The sequence below is a fragment of the Xenopus tropicalis genome, chromosome 3 (genome assembly GCF_000004195.4).
Source record: "Xenopus tropicalis strain Nigerian chromosome 3, UCB_Xtro_10.0, whole genome shotgun sequence".
NCBI classification, from domain to species: domain Eukaryota; kingdom Metazoa; phylum Chordata; class Amphibia; order Anura; family Pipidae; genus Xenopus; species Xenopus tropicalis.
In genome coordinates this window covers 151,640,215-151,654,054 of record NC_030679.2, presented here as the reverse complement: position 1 = coordinate 151,654,054, position 13,840 = coordinate 151,640,215, and the positions used below count along the sequence as shown (strand labels likewise).

At 52.4% G+C, this 13,840-nt stretch overlaps 1 protein-coding gene across 1 annotated transcript in view; it reads right to left on the bottom strand.

The window, feature by feature from the left end:
* Positions 1-2,654, bottom strand: part of dlg4 (discs, large homolog 4) — a 59,476-nt gene extending 56,822 nt beyond the window's left edge. Inside the window, 1 exon segment of the mRNA XM_031898389.1 lies at positions 2,531-2,654. Coding sequence (XP_031754249.1) covers positions 2,531-2,572 — 42 coding nt within the window. The 5' untranslated portion in view covers positions 2,573-2,654.
* Positions 2,655-13,840: the final 11,186 nt, after the last annotated feature.

Here is a 13,840-nt window from a genome sequence, read left to right as displayed (position 1 = left end):
GGGGGATATAAAGCCCTTTCCCCAGACAGGGGCACGGGGGGGATATAAAGCCCTTACCCCAGAAAGGGGCACGGGGGAATATACAGCCCTTACCCCAGAAAGGGGCACGGGGGAATATACAGCCCTTACCCCAGACAGGGGCACGGGGGAATATACAGCCCTTACCCCAGACAGGGGCACAGGTTGATGACAGAGGCCAAGGTGGGGGAAAATGATACAGTCTGTTATAGGGAGGGGTATATGGAGCAGTAGGAGGAGTTATAGGGAGGGGTAGGAGGAGTTATAGGGAGGGGTATATGGAGCAGTAGGAGGAGTTATAGGGAGGGGTATATGGAGCAGTAGGAGGAGTTATAGGGAGGGGTATATGGAGCAGTAGGAGGAGTTATAGGGAGGGGTATATGGAGCAGTAGGAGGAGTTATAGGGAGGGGTATATGGAGCAGTAGGAGGAGTTATAGGGAGGGGTATATGGAGCAGTAGGAGGAGTTATAGGGAAGGGTATATGGAGGCAGTAGGAGGAGTTATAGGGAAGGGTATATGGAGGCAGTAGGAGGAGTTATAGGGAAGGGTATATGGAGCAGTAGGAGGAGTTATAGGGAAGGGTATATGGAGCAGTAGGAGGAGTTATAGGGAAGGGTATATGGAGCAGTAGGAGGAGTTATAGGGAAGGGTATATGGAGCAGTAGGAGGAGTTATAGGGAAGGGTATATGGAGCAGTAGGAGGAGTTATAGGGAGGGGTATATGGAGCAGTAGGAGGAGTTATAGGGAGGGGTATATGGAGCAGTAGGAGGAGTTATAGGGAGGGGTATATGGAGCAGTAGGAGGAGTTATAGGGAGGGGTATATGGAGCAGTAGGAGGAGTTATAGGGAGGGGTATATGGAGCAGTAGGAGGAGTTATAGGGAGGGGTATATGGAGCAGTAGGAGGAGTTATAGGGAGGGGTATATGGAGCAGTAGGGAGGAGGTTATAGGGAGGGGTATATGGAGCAGTAGGAGGAGTTATAGGGAGGGGTATATGGAGCAGTAGGAGGAGTTATAGGGAGGGGTATATGGAGCAGTAGGAGGAGTTATAGGGAGGGGTATATGGAGCAGTAGGAGGAGTTATAGGGAGGGGTATATGGAGCAGTAGGAGGAGTTATAGGGAGGGGTATATGGAGGCAGTAGGAGGAGTTATAGGGAGGGGTATATGGAGCAGTAGGAGGAGTTATAGGGAGGGGTATATGGAGCAGTAGGAGGAGTTATGGGAGGGAGGCGTATATGGGAGGGGGGTATATGGAGCAGTAGGAGGAGTTATAGGGAGGGGTATATGGAGCAGTAGGAGGAGTTATAGGGAGGGGTATATGGAGCAGTAGGAGGAGTTATAGGGAGGGTTATATGGGAGCAGTAGGAGGAGTTATAGGGAGGGTTATATGGAGCAGTAGGAGGAGTTATAGGGAGGGTTATATGGAGCAGTAGGAGGAGTTATAGGGAGGGGTATATGGAGCAGTAGGAGGAGTTATAGGGAGGGGTATATGGAGCAGTAGGAGGAGTTATGGGAGGGGTATATGGAGCAGTAGGAGGAGTTATAGGGAGGGGTATATGGAGCAGTAGGAGGAGTTATAGGGAGGGGTATATGGAGCAGTAGGAGGAGTTTAATAGGGAGGGGTATATGGAGCAGTAGGAGGAGTTATAGGGGAGGGGTATATGGAGCAGTAGGAGGAGTTATAGGGAGGGGTATATGGAGCAATAGGAGGAGTTATAGGGAGGGGTATATGGAGCAGTAGGATGAGTTATAGGGAGAGGTATATGGAGCAGTAGGAGGAGTTATAGGGAGGGGTATATGGAGCAGTAGGAGGAGTTATAGGGAGGGGTATATGGAGCAATAGGAGGAGTTATAGGGAGGGGTATATGGAGCAGTAGGAGGAGTTATAGGGAGGGGTATATGGAGCAGTAGGAGGAGTTATAGGGAGGGGTATATGGAGGCAGTAGGAGGAGTTATAGGGAGGGGTATATGGAGGCAGTAGGAGGAGTTATAGGGAGGGGTATATGGAGCAGTAGGAGGAGTTATAGGGAGGGGTATATGGAGCAGTAGGAGGAGTTATAGGGAGGGGTATATGGAGCAGTAGGAGGAGTTATAGGGAGGGGTATATGGAGCAATAGGAGGAGTTATAGGGAGGGGTATATGGAGCAGTAGGAGGAGTTATTGTAAGATTTAGAGACAGTAAAAGAACATACAATTAGTGCTGATGAATATATGTAAATTGCCCATTAATTTAGCTGACAGACAATATTGCAGGATCCCCCAGTGCGTTACAGATACATTATTACTCCAGTTGTGGGAGAGGCCCCCGTAACCCCAGAAGCTTACAGTCTAGACACGCAGGCTGCCCCCACAGTGCTGGCATAGAGCAATGTTATCAATCAGAGCGTGAGTGCCATGCACAGAAAGTGACAGCCGGGGGGAGCGCAGTGTTTAACATTCACTCCACATCTCTGCTGGGAGCCGGGGGCACCGAGACACACAGACACATAGAGAGAAAGAGAGCACCTACCACACACAGACAGACAGACTTCAGGCGAGACTTATTCTTCATAATGAGACAGACCTAGAGGAGACAGCCCAGAGCACAGGGGGAGAGTGGGGCAAATAAACGGATGAGGAGACAGAAACGCAGGAAGATGAGTGAGGGAGGGAGCGAGAGCGCAGCAAGCGAGAGGCTGCAGGGAGAGAGGGGGCAGGAATATATGGGAGAAGTGAGAGACAGGGAAAGAGACACTCCCCCAAACACAGGGAAATATACGCCCCTTTATATCCAGCTCTGCCAGTGCACCCCAAAATACTGCATGAAGGTGCTCACAGTGTCCCCCAAACAGCTTCCCCCCAATAAACACATTTAACCCTCACACCAAACATCTCTTATATTGCCCCAATGCCCCCATACAGTCCCCTCTCTGTACCCCAATCCTATAGCTCCAACCCAACGTACATCTGTACCGCTGCCCCCCTCAAACTATACTATAGCCTTTTCTCTAAATGTACAGCTCAAACCTTCCCCCCCAAACATATGGTTCTAACCTACCCCCCCAAACATACACCTCTAACCTTCCCCCCCAAACATACACCTCTAACCTTCCCCCCCAAACATACGGCTCTAACCTTCCCCCCAAACATACGGCTCTAACCTTCCCCCCCCAAACATACGGCTCTAACCTTCCCCCCCAAACATACGGCTCTAACCTTCCTCCCCAAACATACGGCTCTAACCTTCCCCCCCAAACATATGGCTCTAACCTTCCCCCCCAAACATACGGCTCTAACCTTCCCCCCCAAACATACACCTCTAACCTTCCCCCCAAACATACACCTCTAACCTTCCCCCCCAAAACATACACCTCTAACCTTCCCCCCAAACATACAACTCTAACCTTCCCCCCAAACATACGGCTCTAACCTTCCCCCAAAACATACACCTCTAACCTTCCCCCCCAAACATATGGCTTCTAACCATCCCCCCAAACATACGGCTCTAACCTTCCCCCCAAACATATGGTTCTAACCTCCCCCCAAACATACACCTCTAACCTTCCCCCCAAACATATGGTTCTAACCTCCCCCCCAAACATACAACTCTAACCTTCCCCCCCAAACATACGGCTCTAACCTTCCCCCCAAACATACACCTCTAACCTTCCCCCCCAAACATACGGCTCTAACCTTCCCCCCCAAACATACGGCTCTAACCTTCCCCCCCAAACATACACCTCTAACCTTCCCCCCCAAACATACGGCTCTAACCTTCCCCCCCAAACATACGGCTCTAACCTTCCCCCCCAAACATACGGCTCTAACCTTCCCCCCCAAACATACACCTCTAACCTTCCCCCCCAAACATATGGTTCTAACCTCCCCCCCAAACATACAACTCTAACCTTCCCCCCAAACATACACCTCTAACCATCCCCCCAAACATACGGCTCTAACCTTACCCCCAAACATACACCTCTAACCATCCCCCCCAAACATACGGCTCTAACCTTCCCCCAAACATACACCTCTAACCTTCCCCCCAAACATATGGTTCTAACCTTCCCCCCCCAACATACGGCTCTAACCATCCCCCCAAACATACGGCTCTAACCTCTCCCCCCAAACATACGGCTCTAACCTTCCCCCCCTAAACATATCACCCTAGCCTCCCCCCCAAACATACGGCTCTAACCTTCCCCCCAAACATACACCTCTAACCTTCCCCCCAAAACATACAACTCAAACCTTCCCCCCAAACATACGGCTCTAACCATCCCCCCCAAACAACGCTCTAAACCTTCCAGCCCAAACATACGCTCCTAAACCTTCCCTCAAACATACATCTCTAACCTTCCCCCAAATATACGGCTCTAACCTTCCCCCCCAAATATCGGCTCTATCCTTCCCCCCAAACATACAACTCTAACCTTCCCCCCAAAATATACGGCTCTAACCTTCCCGCCCCAAACACATGGCTCTAAACTTCCCCCCAAACATACACTCTAACCTTCCCCCACAAACATACGGCTCTAAACCATCCCCCCAAACATACGGCTCTAACCTTCCCCCCAAACATACGGCTCTAACCTATTCCTTCCCCCCCAAACATACGGCTCTAACCTTCCCCCCAAACATACGGCTCTAACCTTCCTCCCAAACATACAGCTCTAACTTCCTCCCCAAACATACACTCTCTAACTCTCCCCCCAAACATACACCTCTAACCTTCCCCCGCCAAACATATGGTTCTAACCTCCCCCCCAAACATACAACCTCTAACCTTCCCCCCAAACATACGGCTCTAACCTTCCCCCCCAAACATACGGCTCTAACCTTCCCCCCAAACATACGGCTCTAACCTTCCCCCCAAACATACGGCTCTAACCTTCCCCCCCCAAACATACACCTCTAACCTCCCCCCAAACATACGGCTCTAACCTTCCCCCCCAATATACGGCTCTAACCTTCCTCCCCAACATACGGCTCTAACCTTCCCCCCCAAACATACCGCCCTCTACCTCCCCCAAATACACCTCTAACCTTCCCTCCCAAACATACGGCTCTAACCTTCCCCCCAAATATACGGCTCTAACCTTCCTCCCAAACATACGGCTCTAACCTTCCCCCAAACATACGGCTCTAACCTTCCCCCAAACATACCTTCTAACCTTCCCCCCCTCAAACATACGGCTCTAACCTTCCCCCCCAAACATACGGCTCTAACCTTCCCCCCCCAAAACATACACCTCTAACCTTCCCCCCCAAACATACGGCTCTAACCTTCCCCCCCAAACATACGGCTCTAACCTCCCCCCCCAAACATACGGCTCTAACCTCCCCCCCAAACATACGGCTCTTAACCTCCCCAAACATACACCTCTAACCTTCCCCCAAACATACGGCTCTAACCTTCCCCCCAAAATATACGGCTCTAACCTTCTCCCCAAACATACACCTCTAACCCTCCCCCCAAAACATACACCTCTAACCTTCCCCCCAAACATACGGCTCTAACCTCCCCCCAAACATACACCTCTAACCTTCCCCCCAAAATATGGCTCTAACCTTCCCCCCCAAACATACACCTCTAACCTCCCCCCAAACATACACCTCTAACCTTCCCCCTCAAACATACGGCTCTAAACCTCCCCCCCCAAACCATACACCTCTAACCTCCCCAAACATACGGCTCTAACCTTCCCCCCAAACATACGTTCTAACCTCCCCCCCAAACATACGGCTCTAACTTCCCCCCCAAACATACACCTCTAACCTTCCCCCCCAAACATACACCTCTAACCTTCCCCCCAAACATACGGCTCTAACCTTCCCCCCCAAACATACGGCTCTAACCTTCCCCCCAATACATACAACTCTAACTTCCCCCCCAAACATACGGCTCTAACCTTCCCCCCCAAAACATACCATACTCTAACCTTTCCCCCCCAAACATACGGCTCTAACCTTCCCCCCAAACATACGGCTCTAACCTTCCCCCCCAAGACTACGGCTCTAACCTTCCCCCCCAAACATACACCTCTAACCTTCCCCCAACATACGGCTCTAACCTTCCCCCCCAAACATACGGCTCTAACCTTCCCCCCCAAACATACACTCTAACCTTCCCCCCAAACATACACCTCTAACCCCTTACCCCCAAATATACGGCTCTAACCTTCCCCCCAAACATACGGCTCCAACCTTCCCCCCCAAACATACGGCTCTAACCTTCCCCAACATACGGCTCTAACCTCCCCCAAACATACGGCTCTACCTTCCCCCCCAAACATACGGCTCTAACCTTCCCCCCCAAACATACACCTCTAACCTCCCCCCCAAACATACGGCTCTAACCTTCCCCCCCAAACATACGGCTCTAACCTTCCCCCCAAACATACGGCTCTAAACCTTCCCCCCCAAACATACGGCTCTAACCTTCCCCCCAAACATACGGCTCTAACCTTCCCCCCAAACATACGGCTCTAACCTTCCCCCCAAACATACGGCTCTAACCTTCCCCCTCCAAACATACGCTGCTACCTTCCCCCCAAACATACGGCTCTAACCTCCCCCCCAAACATCACCGTGCTTCTAACCATCCCCTCAAACATACGGCTCTAACCTCCCTCAAACATATCGGCTCTAACCCTGCCTCCCAAACATACGGCTCTAACCTCCCCCAAACATACACCTCTACCTTCCCCCCCAAACATACGGCTCTAACCTCCCCCCCAAACATACACCTCTAACCTCCCCCCCAAACATACGGCTCTAACTTCCCCCCCAAACATACGGCTCTAACCTTCCCCCAAAATACACCTCTAACCTTCCCCCCCAAACATACGGCTCTAACCTTTCCCCCCCAAACATACACCTCTAACCTTCCCCCCCAAATATACGGCTCAAACCTTCCCCCCCAAACATACGGCTCTAACCATCCCCCAAACATACGGCTCTAACCTTCCCCCCCAACATACGGCTCTAACTTCCCCCCCAAACATACACCTCTAACCTTCCCCCCAAACATACGGCTCTAACCTTCCCCCCCCAAACATACGGCTCTAACCTTCCCCCACATACACCTCTAACCTTCCCCCCAAACATACGGCTCTAACCTTCCCCCCAACCAAACACCTCTAACCATTCCCCCCAAACATACGGCTCTAATACTTCCCCCCCAAACATACGGCTCTAACCTTCCCCCCAAACATACGGCTCTAACCTCTCTCCCAAACATACACCTCGTATAACCTTCCCCCCAAACATACGGCTCTAACCTTCCCCCCAAATATACGGCTCAAACCTTCCCCCCCAAACATACGGCTCTAACCATCCCCCCCAAACATACGGCTCTAACCTTCCCCCCAAACATACACCTCTAACCTTCCCCCCAAACATACGGCTCTAACCTTCCTCCCCCAAACATACGGCTCTAACCTTCCCCCCAAACATACACCTCTAACCTTCCCCCCCAACATTACGGCTCTAACCTTTCCCCCCAAACATACGGCTCTAACCTTCCCCCCAACATTAACGGCTCTAACCTTCCCCCCAAAACATACGGCTCTAACCTTCCCCCAACATACACCTCTAACCTTCCCCCCAAATTACGGCTCAAACCTTCCCCCCCAAACATACGGCTCTAACCATCCCCCCAAACATACGGCTCTAAAACTTCCCTCCCAAACATACGGCTCTAACCTTCCCCCCCAAACATACACCTCTAACCTTCCCCCCAAACATACGGCTCTAACCTTCCCCCCCAAACATACGGCTCTAACCTTCCCCCCCAAACATACAGCCTCTAACCTTCCCCCCAAACATACGGCTCTAACCTTCCCCCCCAAACATACCCTCTAACCTTCCCCCCAAACATACGGCTCTAACCTTCCCCCCCAACATACGGCTCTAACCTTCCCCCCAAAACATACGGCTCTAACCTTCCCCCTCCAAACATACACCTCTAACTTCCCCCCCAAAACATACGCCTCTAACCTTTACCCCCCCAAACATACGGCTCCTAACTAAACCTTCCCCCCCAAACATACGGCTCTAACCTTCCCCCCCAAACATACGGCTCTAACCTTCCTCCCCAAACATACGCTCTAACCTTCCCCCCCAAACATACGGCTCTAACCTCCCCCCAAAACATACACCTCTAACCTTCCCCCCCAAACATACACCTCTAACCTTCCCCCCCAAACATACGGCTCTAACCTTCGCCCCCCCAAACACCACCTCTAACCTTCCCCCCCAAACATACACCTCTAACCTTCCCCCCAACATACGGCTCTAACCTTCCCCCCAAACATACGGCTCTAACCTTCCCCCCCAAACATACAGCTCTATACCTTCCCCCCAAACATACGCCTCTAACCTTCCCCCCAAACATACGGCTCTAACCTTCCCCCCCAAACATACACCTCTAACCTTCCCCCCCAAACATAACCCCGGGCTTCTTAACCTTCCCCTCCCAAACATATATGGTTCTGAACCTCCCCCCCAAACATACGGCTCTAACCTTCCCCCCCCAACATACACCTCTAACTCCCCCAACAACACCTCTAACCTTCCCCCCAAACTACCCTCTAACCTCCCCCCAAATCATACACCTCTAACCTTCCCCCCCAAACATACACCTCTAACCTTCCCCCAAACATACACCTCTAACCTTCCCCCCCAAACATACGGCTCTAACCTTCCCCCCCCAACTACACCTAACCTTCCCCCCAAACATACACCTCTAACCTTCCCCCCCAAACATACACCTCTAACCTTCCCCCCCAAACATACACGCTCTAACCTTCCCCCCAAACATACGGCTCTAACCTTCCCCCCCAAACATACACCTCTAAACCTCAACCTCCCCCCAAACATACACCTCTAACCTTCCCCCCAAACATACGGCTCTAACCTTCCCCCCCAACATACACCTCTAACCTTCCCCCCCAAACATACGGCTCTAACCTCCCCCCCAAACATACACCTCTAACCTTCCCCCCAAACATACGGCTCTAACCTTCCCTCCAAACATACGGCTCTAACCTTCCCCCCCAAAACATACACCTCTAACCTTCCCCCCCAAGACATACGGCTCTAACCTTCCCCCCAACATACACCTCTAACCTTCCCCCCCAAACATTACGGCACTAACCTTCCCCGCCCCAAACATACACCTCTAACCTTCCCCCCAAACATACACCTCTAACACTCCCCCCAAACATACGGCTCTAACCTTCCCCCCCAAACATACACCTCTAACCTTCCCCCCCAAACATACGGCTCTAACCTTCCCCCCGCAAACATACACCTCTAACCTCCCCCAAACAGTACACCTCTAACTTCCCTTCCCCAAAAAAAACAATTAAACGGCCCCCCCCCCCCCTCATAACTTCCCCCCAAAATACGGCTCTAACCTTCCCCCCCAAACATACGGCTCTAACCTTCCCCCCAAACATACGGCTCTAACCTTCCCCCCCAAACATACACCTCTAACCTTCCCCCCAAACATACGGCTCTAACCTTCCCCCCCTAAACATACGGCTCTAACCTTCCCCCCCAAATATACGGCTCAAAACCTTCCCCCCAAACATACGGCTCTACCGATTCCCCCCCAAAACATACGGGCTCTAACCCTTCCCCCCAAACATATACGGCTCTAACCTTCCCCCCCAAACATACGGCTCTAACCTTCCCTTCCCAAACATACGGCTCTAACGCTTCCCCCAAACATACAGCCTCTAACCTTCCCCCCAAACATACACCTCTAACCTTCCCCCCCAAACATACACCTCTAACCTTCCCCTCCCAAACATACGGCTCTAACCTTCCCCCCAACATACGGCTCTAACCTTCCCCCCAAACATACACCTCTAACCTTCCCCCACATACGGCTCTAACCTTCCCCCCCAAAATACACCTCTAACCTTCCCCCCACATATAACGGCTCAACCTTCCCCCCCAAACATACGGCTCTAACCATCCCCCCCAAACATACGGCTCTTAACCTCCCCAAACATACCGCTAAACCTCCCCCCCAAACATACACCTCTAACCTCCCCCCAAACATACGGCTCTAACCTTCCCCCCCAAACATACGGCTCTAACCTTCCCCCCAAACATACACTCTAACCTTCCCCCCAAACATAACGGCTCTAACCTTCCCCCCCAAACATACACCTCTAACCTTCCCCCCAAATATACGGCTTAACCTCCCCCCCAAAACATACGGCTCTAACCTCCCCCCAAACATACGGCTCTAACCTTCCCCCAAACATACGGCTCTAACACCTTCCCCCCCAAACATACGGCTCTAACCTTCCCCCCAAACATAACGGCTCTAACCTTCCCCCCCAAACATACGGCTCTAACCTTCCTCCCAAAACATACGCCTCTAACCTTCCCCCCCAAACATATGGTTCTAACCTCCCCCCCAAACATACACCTCTAACCTTCCCCCCCAAACATATGGTTCTACCTCCCCCCGCCAAACATACACCTCTAACCCTCCCCCCAAACATACAGCTCTAACCTTCCCCCCCAAACATACGGCTCTAACCTTCCCCCCCAAACATACGGCTCTTAACTCCCCCCAACACACCTCTAACCTTCCCCCCCAAACATACGGCTCTAACCTTCCCTCCCAAACATATGGTTCTAACCTCCCCCCCCAACATACAACTCTAACCTTCCCCCCAAACATACACCTCTAACCTCCCCTCCCAAACATACCCTCCTAACCTTCCCCCCAAACATATGGTTCTAACCTCCCCCCCCAAACATACACCCTCTAACCTTCCCCCCCAAACATACACCTCTAACCTCCCCCAAACATACGGCTCTAACCTCCCCCCCAAACATACACCTCTAACCTTCCCCCCCAACATAACGTACCTCTAACCTTCCCCCCCAAACATACACCTCTAACCTCCCCCCAAACATACACCTCTAACCTTCCCTCCCCAAACATACGGCTCTAACCTTCCCCCCCAAACATACGGCGTTCTAAACCTTCCCCCCCAAACATACACCTCTAACCTTCCCCCCCAAAATACGGCTCTAACCTTCCCCCCAAACATACACCTCTAACCTTCCCCCCCAAATATACGGCTCAAACCTTCCCCCAAAACGGCTCTAACCATCCCCCCCAAACATACGGCTCTAACCTTCCCCCAAACATACGGCTCTAACCTTCCCCCCAAACATACACCTCTAACCTCCCCCCAAACATACGGCTCTAACCTTCCCCCCCAAACATACGGCTCTAACCTTCCCCCCCAAACATACGGCTCTAACCTTCCCCCCAAAACATACACCTCTAACCTTCCCCCCTCAAACATACGGCTCTAACCTTCCCCCCAACATACACCTCTAACCTTCCCCCCAAATATACGGCTCTAACCTTCCCCCCCAAACATACGGCTCTAACCTGCCCCCCAAACATACGGCTCTAACCTTCCCCCCCAAACATACACCTCTAACCTTCCCCCAAACATACGGCTCTAACCTTCCCCGCCAAACATATGGTTCTAACCCCCCCCCCAAACATACAACTCTAACCTTCCCCCCCAAACATATGGTTCTAACCTCCCCCCCAAACATACAACTCTAAACCTTCCCCCCAAACATACGGCTCTAACCTTCCCCCCCAAACATACGGCTCTAACCTTCCCTCCCAAACATACGGCTCTAACCTTCCCCCCAAACATACACCTCTAACCTTCCCCCAACATACGGCTCTAACCTTCCCCCCAAACATACGGCTCTAACCTTCCCCCCCAAACATACACCTCTAACCTCCCCCCAAACATACACCTCTAACCTTCCTCCCCAAACATACACCTCTAACCTTCCTCCCCAAACATACACCTCTAACCTTCCCCCCCAAACATATGGTTCTAACCTCCCCCCCGCCAAACATACACCTCTAACCTCCCCCCCAAACATACACCTCTAACCTTCCCCCCCACAACTATGGTTCTAACCTCCCCCCCCAAACATACACCTCTAACCTCCCCCCAACATACACCTCTAACGCTTCCCCCAAACATATGGTTCTAACCTACACCCCCCCAACATACACCTCTAACCTTCCCCCCCAAACATACACCTCTAACCTTACCCCCCCAAACATACGGCTCTAACCTTCCCCCCCAAACATACGGCTCTAACCTCCCCCCAAACATACGGCTCTAACTCTTCCCCCAAACTTACGGCTCTAACCTTCCCCCCCAAACATACGGCTCTAACCTTCCCCCCCAAACATACGGGTCAAACCTTCCCCCCAAAACATACACTCTAACCTTCCCCCAAAACATACGGCTCTAACCTTCCCCCCAAACATACACCTCAACCTTCCCCCCAAACATACGGCTCTAACCTTCCCCCCCAAAAATACGGGTCAAACCTTCCCCCCCAAACATACAGGGCCGGTGGCGTTTGGACGAATGAGACATTTTCCATAAGGTAATGGATGTCTGGTACCCAATCTGGGGGTGAGGGTACCCCACTATATTTCGGACAACTCTGGATACACCCCGGCCCACAATCTGCCCAGCTGAGGGGGCCGGAGGGTAGGAATTGCCCCGGCTGCATGCTACAAGGAGACATTCTGAGAAACTGTTTTCAGGGAATGCAGGGGGGGCTGGAGGCAGAGAGGACGGAGTTAAAGTGCCCCCCCTGACGTGTAATTGGCTCCATTGTTACCGGAGACACAAATTAAAGTGAATTTTCTCCCAACGCGTCTCCGAGCTCCTCGCCAATTGCCTTTAATTTCCCTTCCCCACTGTTCCCTGAGCCTCCGCCGCCACTTTGGCAAATTGCTTTATTCTCTGTTTTCTGCCATTTTCCTTTTATTTAGGGAAAACTTTAGCGAGCGACTTTAATCTCTGTTTACTCCGATCTGGGCGGCGGCGGTGGCGCTTGTTTGGGCGCAGCGGTGCCGGAAAGCGAGGACTCGCTGAATGTTCTTGGGAAAGGGCCCTATGAACCCGTTGCTCTGCCCGCTGGCGCCACTCTCCCTTCCTGCGGTCTCTTGCCCTAATTGGACCTGGATACCATGCAGTCTCTTATGTGACAGCACTGAACGAGAGTGCCGGCTTAGAGAAGCAACACAGAAAGGGCCCCCATTTCTACTTTTTGCCCCCAAGAGGGTTCCCTGGGATGCCACGCGGATACCCTATCTGAAAACTGCCCCCCCATTGATAAAACTGCCCCCCCGGATGAGTTTGATATTTGGGAGAAGAGAAGTGCCCCTTGCGGGAGGCACAGAGCTATTTGCCAGTTCCCCAAGCCAAGTGGGCAGAGAGGGGAGAGGGAGGGGGAGATAATGGCACGAGAGTGGCCGCCGGGCACTTGAGAGGAGCAGTTCAGTCGCACAAGGGCCCGGCACTAAGAATCCTTATATAAAGTGCTCGGCTTGGGGGGGTGCTTGTGCGGGTTCAGCCACGTCAGCACTAAGTGCAATCCCTTCACCTTGGAGACCAACTGGAGAGGAACATTAGGAGCCGAGCCGGGGGGGGGGGTAATAGGTTCTGAGAGGAAAGGGGGCGCCCAGGGCCCGGGCCGGGGGGGGGGGAGCGAGGGCACCGAGTTTGAGCGCAGAGGAGATGCCATATGGCGCCGCGGCCTCGGCAGATGGAGGGAGGGATTAGCAGCAATTTGTCAATCCCACTCCTGAGCCAGGTAGGGATTATCCAACCCGGGCAACTAAGGTGGCATCCCATTGCCCCCGGGGCAGGAGTTGTACAGGGAACTCATGTATTATAAGGGATAATGTACCCCCTACTGTAAATGATAAGGATATTAGCAGTCACTGAGGGGTTCTGTGCCCCCC